General features: G+C 46.2%; 1 protein-coding gene across 3 annotated transcripts in view; it reads left to right on the top strand.

Annotated features, from left to right (window-relative positions):
- Window positions 1-7,598, top strand: part of Cdk5rap1 (CDK5 regulatory subunit associated protein 1) — a 33,535-nt gene continuing 25,937 nt past the window's right edge. Inside the window, exons 1-5 of one of the 3 annotated variants that reach the window (XM_037205331.1) lie at window positions 6-90; window positions 505-598; window positions 2,765-3,095; window positions 5,125-5,228; window positions 5,826-5,860. In XM_037205331.1, coding sequence (XP_037061226.1) covers window positions 2,786-3,095; window positions 5,125-5,228; window positions 5,826-5,860 — 449 coding nt within the window. In that variant the 5' untranslated portion in view covers window positions 6-90; window positions 505-598; window positions 2,765-2,785. Of the gene's footprint in view, window positions 91-504; window positions 618-2,764; window positions 3,096-5,124; window positions 5,229-5,825; window positions 5,861-7,598 lie in introns of all 3 variants that reach the window. The other 2 variants (XM_028888918.2, XM_037205332.1) reach the window with 2 other exon arrangements.

Genomic DNA, 7,598 nt, shown 5'->3' with positions numbered 1-7,598 from the left:
GCCTAGGCGCGCAGCGGAGGACGCCGGAGAGCAACCCACACCAGCTGCCAGAGCTTCCGGTTCGGACGCGGGACCTCGCAGTTGCGGGAGGTGAGAGACTTGAAATGGCTTTGCTCAGGTGACGCGCCGTGGAGCAGGCGGGTTCGCGGCGTCCAGGAAAAGCCGGGTGCACTAGGGGAAGGTGCTAGGTGTTGGGCGGCGGGCAGCCTTGCGAGGGACCCTGCGAATGTAGCTCAGTCCCGCTGCCTACTTCTGTACGTCCTGGGCCAAGTCCCCGGGTCGTGCCGAGCCCTAGCGCCTCCCCTCGGATCGGCCTTGCTGGGTGGCTGTCGGGGTTCTTGTGGGCGTGCGCGCGGAGCCCCCGCCACGCCCAGCACCAGTATATGCCCAATCACGTGCTTGAATGTGGCAGGTGGTTCCGCCCCTTTCCACTGCCATTAAGAACTCCGCCCTGCGCCGTGCTGTGCAAACCTTTAATAAGCTTGCGTTTGACCCTCCCACCAGGTTCAACCAAGAGGATCGCTGCCCCATCCCAAGGCTCACAAGGCTCCGGATCCCAGGCTTACCCGGCTAGTCAGCAATCACATTGACTCTTAAGGTCCATGCTGTGAAAAGAGGTGTGGGCTGTGAATGAATGTTTGCTGAAGTCTTAGTACGCCTGTTTGGGTTTTTTCCCACCTCTTTAAAAATATTATGTGTAAGCCGGGTGGTGGTGGCGGCGGCGCTCGACTTTAATCCCAGCACTCGGGAGGCAGAGGCAGGTGGATCTCTGTGAGTTTGAGGCCAGCCTGGTCTACAAAGAGAGTTCCAGGAAAGGCGCAGAGCTTCACAGAGAAACACTGTTTTGAAAAACAAAACAAAAAATTATGTATGTGTGGATACAGCATGTGGTGATCAGTGTCATTCCTCTTTCCACCGTTATTTCCATTCACGGTGGATTCAGGGGCTCTAACTGAGGTCTTCAGACTTGAGCCACAGGCACTTTTACTCACTGAAGTTTAAAGTTTTTTGTTTTCTTTGTCTTTTGTTTTCTCTTTGTGTGTGTGTGTGTGTGTGTGTGTGTGTGTGTGTGTGTGTGTGTGTGTGTGTGTCTGGGCTTAAAAGTGTGTGCTGCCAGTGCCTGGCATCCGACTTTTTTTTTTTTTTTTTTTGAGACAGGAATTTTCTGTGTAAGAGCCCTGGAATTCAATTTGTTGAACAGGCTGGCCTCAAACTCACAGAGATCCTCCTGCCTCTGCCTCCTGAGTGCTGGGATTAAAGGCATGTGCTATCACCAACGGCTTCTGGCTAGATTTTTTATTTTGTTTGTTTGCTTGTTTTTGTTTTTAGTTTTTTGAGACAGGGTTTCTCTGTGTAGCTCTGGCTGTCTTAGACCAGGCTGGCCTCGAGCTCACAGAGATCTGCCTGCCTCTACCTCCGGGTGGTGGGATTAAAGGTCTGCGCTACCACTGCCCAGTTTCAGGGTGGGATTTTAATGTGTGATTTTCATAACATCTGGCAAGTGGTTAAGTCTTGTTTTTACTTTTTAAAAAAATAGTTATGACATTTGTAGTCCAGGTGGTAATTTGACTTGCAAAAAGTGGTCACACAGCAATTAAAGCGCAGAGGTAGATGATTTTAAAGCTCACACCTGGGCTGAAAAGATGGTTCACATGTATGCATGAAAATAAAAATATAGTGAAAAAATTTAAAGCTCACACTAAAAGTTGCTTTTCTGACACTTGAGAGTAGGTTAGTGTGTGGTCCTCCCTGACCCCCAGGGTTTCTCTATGTAACAGACCTAACTGTCCTGGAACTCACTCTGTAGACCAGGCTGGCCTCAAACTCACAGAGATCCACCTGCCTTTGCTTCCTGAATACTGGGATCAAAGACATGCACTATTACACCCATGTTTTTTTTTTATAATTACATTTTATTTATTTAATGTTTGTTTGTGTGCTCATGCACATGAGTGTGTGCCATAGTGTGTGTGTGCAGATATTAGAAGACAACCTATGGAAATCAGCTCTTTCTCTTCACTGTGTGGGTCAAGTCAGGGTTTGTGGCAGGTGGCTTTACCCATCTCACTGCTCTACTTTAGTTATTTCTATCTGTAAATTATAGATAATATAAGTTTATTATTATTTTTTGTTGATACAGGATTTCTCTGCATAGTTTTGGCTATCCTGGAACTCGCTCTGTAGACCAGGCTGGCCTTGAACTCACAGAGATCGAAGTGCCTCTGGCTCTCAAATGCTGGGATTAAAGGCATGCACTACTATGCCCAGTGTGAGAGACCCTGCTAGGTTGTCCATGCAGGCCTGGAACTCCTGGGCTCAAATGATCTTTCTGCCTTAGCCTCCCAGGTCACGGAGACTATAGGTTTACCATGCTTGGGTTAAGGTAAGCTATCAGGAGTACCTTTGAACTGGATATGGTGGTCTGTGCTGGCGATTCTAGTACTTGGGAGACTGAGGCAGGAGGAATGAGGAGAGTTTGAGGTCAGGCTGGACTATACATCAAGATCTCAAAAAAAAAAAAAAAAAAAAGAAAGAAAGAAAGAAAGAACAAACAAAACCTAGTCCCTCCACCCCCACCCCTCAGCCTGGATTACATAGTGAGGTCCAGGCTAGCTGAAGATAATACTGAGATTATGTCTCAACACTTCTTATGCTCCCCACCACAAGGCACATTCTCTTCTGCTTTGGTGAGGAGGAAGTGTCCAGAGCAGTCAGTACCTGTATAGAGTGTGTGGTAATGTCGGTGTGTCTCACTCTTTTGCAGACTTAGGACTGCAGGTGCGCCATGCAGCCTTTACAATGTGTCCTCCAAGCACAGAGATCGCTAAAGTGGGGGCCGCTGACCTCTGTGTCCTGGCCGCTGCTCAGGACCTCCAGGACACATAGCAGTGTCCCCACCACTTCATGTCTCAGTCCAGAGGGGCAGAGCTCAGAAGGTGTTCAGAAGGATTTCAGCTCCAGGCTAGCCGCTGGACCAACTTTTCAGCATTTTTTAAGAAGTGCTTCGGTTCTTCAAGAGAAACCATCTTCTCCAGAAGTGGAGGACCCACCCCCCTATCTCACGGGGGATGAACTTCTAGGAAGGCAGAGAAGAGGTTAGTTTTACATCTCTCTTCCCCTTGGCTTCCTTCCGTGCGCCACCGCGGCCTCTGGCTCGACTGCTTAGCTATTCTCTTAGTACACTGTGGCTTTGGGGGGTCAACAGCGTGGGCAGGTTGCTCAGTTATAGAATCATCAGACCCTGCCGAGTAACGTTACTGTAGAGAGACTCAGAGGCTGGCCTGGGGGAGAGTTGTTTGGTAGAGGGATTGCCTGGCCTGCATGAAGCTCTGAGCTCCATCCTCAGCTCCTCAAAAAGAAAACAGAACTCAAAAGCTCTGCCCAGGAAATGGAGTCCTCTCTTTGGTTACTTTTGGAAACACTGTAATCTGTGTTCTATTTACAATTTTAAAATTCCATTTAAATTTCATCGTTTATGTGTTTGTGTGTGTGTGTGTGGTTTGTGTGTGTGTGTGTGTGTGTGTGTGTGTGTGTGTGGTTTGTGTGTGTGTGTGTGTGTGTGTGTGTGTGTGACATGTGGAGGTCAGAGGACAACTGTGAGAGTTGGTGTCTCCTTCCACATGCCATCAGGCTTGGTGGCAGAAGCCTTTATCCATTAAGCCAACCCTGCCCTCTACCGTTTGAAGCTGGGTCTTGCTGTATAGCCCAGGTTAGTTTGAAACTCATAATCCTCTTGCCTCAGCCTCCTAATTGCTGGAATTACTGATGTCTGCCATCACTTCTGGTTTAGAATTTTATTGCTTGCCCTCAGGTCTGATAACCTGAGTTTGATCCCTGGAACCCACATGGTGGAAGGGGAAAACTGACTGCCACAAATTGTCCTTTGACCTCTGAACCTGTGCTATGGCATATGTGCCCCCACCTTCCAAAATATATAAAAAAATTGGCTAGGCCTGTGGTAAACACCATTTTTCTCAGCACTTGGCAAGCAGAGACAGGAGGAGTTCTCTGAGTGCAAGGCTAGCCTTGTCTATATAATGAATTCTAGGCCCGCCAGAGCTAGTGTTCTGCCTGCATGTGTGCCTGCACACCAGAAGAGGGCATCAGATCCTATTATAGATCATAGTGAGCCACCATGTGGTTGCTGGGAATTGAACTCAGGACCTCTGGTGGAAGAGCAGCCAGTGCCCTTAACCACTGAGCCATCTCTCCAGCCCGTTTCCTGTTTTTTTTTGCTTTTCTGAGAAAGAATCTGTCTCTTTAGCCCAGGCTGGCCTGTAGCCCACTGTGTAGCTCATGCTGGCTTCCAATTCATGACAGTCCTCCTGCCGTGGCCCCCCATGTGTTGGCTTTATGGATGTGAGCCCACTGTGTCTGGCTTCCATTTGGGATAATAGCCTGCTGGTGGTAACGGGGTAGTAACTAGAAGTAAGATTTGAAAGGGCCTACCACAGTGTGAAATTCATGTTTTGCAACTTGGTGTAAATTTGTACTTTTGCTTCATAGTATCACCATGGCTGCCTTCTTTTTTATTCTGTGGTGTTTGTACCCTCTAGTCAGTGCTGCAGCTTTCAGAGGCTAGAGAACCTCCTTGTTAGAGGGGGGACTGTAATATGGGGCCTTGAATTTAGTTTTTCCTCAGATGGATGAAAATGATCGTTAGTCTTTCCTGTTCTGGTTGTTTCTGTAGCCCTATTTCCTCCTTTTTTTCCCCCCTCGAGACAGGGTTTCTCTGTGTAACAGTCTTGCTGTCCTGAAACTCACTCTGTAGACCAGATTGGCCTTGAACTTACAGAGATCCACCTGCCTCTGACTCCTGAGTGCTGGGATTAAAGTATGTGCCACCAATGCCCAGCTATTTCCTTATTTCTTAAGGAGCACTTTCCTTTTATATTTTAAATACCCTGTTTGAAATAGGTGTGTGTACATGATGCATTTCCTTTGTTCTGAAAGACTGTTATTAATTTGGGGGTACTTCTGGCCGTTGGTGTTTTACGGTCCTTGTGGATAACAAGGACAACAGGGGACTGTGGATAACAAGTTGCCTCAGGTGTTTCTGAAGGCTTTGGGAAGGAGGCCCAAGACATGTGGCCCTCTGCCTACTCAGCCCACCTTTCATTGCAGTCTACCTCGAGACCTACGGCTGCCAGATGAATGTAAACGACACGGAGATAGCCTGGTCCATTTTACAGAAGAGCGGCTACCTGCGGACCAGCAACCTTCAAGAGGTGCTTGCATTCCCCGCTTCCCTGTTTCCTGGGCCTGGGCTACCTGCCTTGGTGTAGGCTCTTAGATGAGTTTTAGGGAGAGAGTGTTGCTGCTGAGTTAGTTCCTTTGAGTGCTGTGTATACTAGACTGGCATATACTGGTGTTCCAGCTGTTTTCAGCTTTCATGATGCTGTTCATCTTCAGGAAAGGGGTTATCAGACTTGGTGTGGTCACCTGTGTCTGTAATCCTACCTTTGGGAGGTGGAGGCAGGAGGATCTACAATTTGAGGCCGTTTGACTACAGGGCATGATTGTGTCTCCAGAGCAGCCAAACCAAACCCAACCAAACCAGAGCCAAACAAAGATACTTTATGGAGAGTGCAGGTGAGGCTTAAGGAGTTGGTGCAGAATGGGTACAGAGCTTTCCCTGGGAAGTTCTGGAAGGAGATGGTGGTGATGGTTGCACTGTTAGTGTTCAAGTGTTCCCATTATAGCACTGTACCCTTAAAAATGGTTGAAACACCGTAACAATAGGAAAAAAGCAGGTGGGCTGCGTGATAGTGATTCTGCAAGGCTAATTCAAAGCTTGTAAGTTTCTTTTTCTTGTTCTCCCTTAGGCTGATGTGATCCTTCTTGTCACATGTTCTATCAGGTACAGATTTGTTCTTTCCATAGGGAATAAATATATTGTGTGTAACCATGTCAAGGAGGCTTACTTATGGAGATGAGCCAATGACTCCAGGTCAGTGAGAGTTAAGAGTTTCTCTGTAATAGAGATAGTATTGATACAATTGGCTGACATTTGCTGAGCATGTCCTGTGTGTTGGGTTCCATGTGTACAATATACATGGATGTATTAGTTTAATTCTCACAGTAGCAATTCTGTGAAGTTGTTTCTCTTACCAAATCCATTTATCTGGGCATGGTAGTACACACCTGTAACCTCAGCACTGCAGAAGTTGGGAGGATTGTGAGTTCTAGACCAGCCTGGACTACACAGTGAAACTGTCTAAAAAGTAAACAGCAGTCACAAAAATGCCTAAACCAAGCTCTGTACATTATTTAGAATGTTTAAATTCACAGTGCTGAGCTCCCAAATTTCCTAAAGTTTTCTGGCTATTAATGGCTTATTCTTATAATATATACATCTGATTTGAGTTGTAGCCAGTGGTCGGGAAACAGAATTCTGAGAAGATATAAGTGACATCTTCAGAGCTTGCCAGGAAGTACTTGATCATAGGAAGTTCATCAAAAGTGATAGACTGGAGAGATGGCTCAACAGTTAAGAGCACTGGCTGCTCTTCTAGTGGACTCGGGCTCAATCCCTAGCAAGCACATGGTAACTCAGTTCCAGTTCCATGGGATCTGATCCCTCTACAGGCACTAGGCACATGGGTGGTGGTGTACATAGATGTAGACAAAATACCCATATACATAACAGATTTTAAAAATGATTTTTTTTAAAGATTTATTTATTTATTATGTATACAGCATGTATGATTACAGGCCAGAAGAGGGCACCAGGTCTCATTACAGATGGTTGTGAGCCACCATGTGGTTGCTGGGAATTGAACTCAGGACCTCTGGAAGAGCAGTCAGTGCTCTTAACCTCTGAGCCATCTCTCCAGCCCTTAAAAATGAATTTTAAAAGAAGCAAACATCCTCTTTTTGTTGTTGTTTGTTGTTGAAGACATGTTAGTGTTACTATTTCCACAGCTGCCTTTAACATTAACTCCTTGATCTGACACATTTTTTTTTTTAAAGATTTATTTATTTATTATGTATACAGCATGTATGACTGCAGGCCAGAAGAGGGCACCAGATCTCATTACAGATGGTTGTGAGCCACCATGTGGTTGCTGGGAATTGAACTCAGAACCTCTGGAAGAGCAGTCAGTGCTCTTAACCTCTGAGCCATCTCTCCAGCCCCTGACACATTTTTTTATGGGACCTCTGTGGAATGATACTGAGCGGTTGTTATGAGAGATTCAGAAATGAACCTTCCTCCATAAAGCTAGACTTCAAGGAGCTTGGTCTCGTATAGGGACTGTGACAGGTGTATAAGTGGCCCACTAACATCTGATGGAAAAAGTTAACTAAACATCGTACAAGCTGGGGTGGTGGTTTATGCCTGTAATCCCACTACTTGGGTGGTCAAGAAAGACAAGTTGCTGTGAGTTTTAGAACAGCTCAGGCTACATAATGTGTTTTAGGTTAGCCTGGACTACAGAGTGTATGAAACAACAAAAACAAATTTCCAGGTTCAGGAGAAGTAGAGTTAAGGTAGAGGATACTTGAAGGGAAGAGAGTCACAGAAGAGTTGGGAAGGGCTTGTGAAGGTTGTAGTTTTTGAGTTTGGTTTAAAGGCTAGTCTGGATTTTGAGATGTGC

The sequence above is a fragment of the Peromyscus leucopus genome, chromosome 4, assembly GCF_004664715.2.
Source record: "Peromyscus leucopus breed LL Stock chromosome 4, UCI_PerLeu_2.1, whole genome shotgun sequence".
NCBI classification, from domain to species: domain Eukaryota; kingdom Metazoa; phylum Chordata; class Mammalia; order Rodentia; family Cricetidae; genus Peromyscus; species Peromyscus leucopus.
The sequence above is the reverse complement of the archived record's forward strand: the minus strand, read 5'-3'. Positions and strand labels throughout refer to the sequence as shown.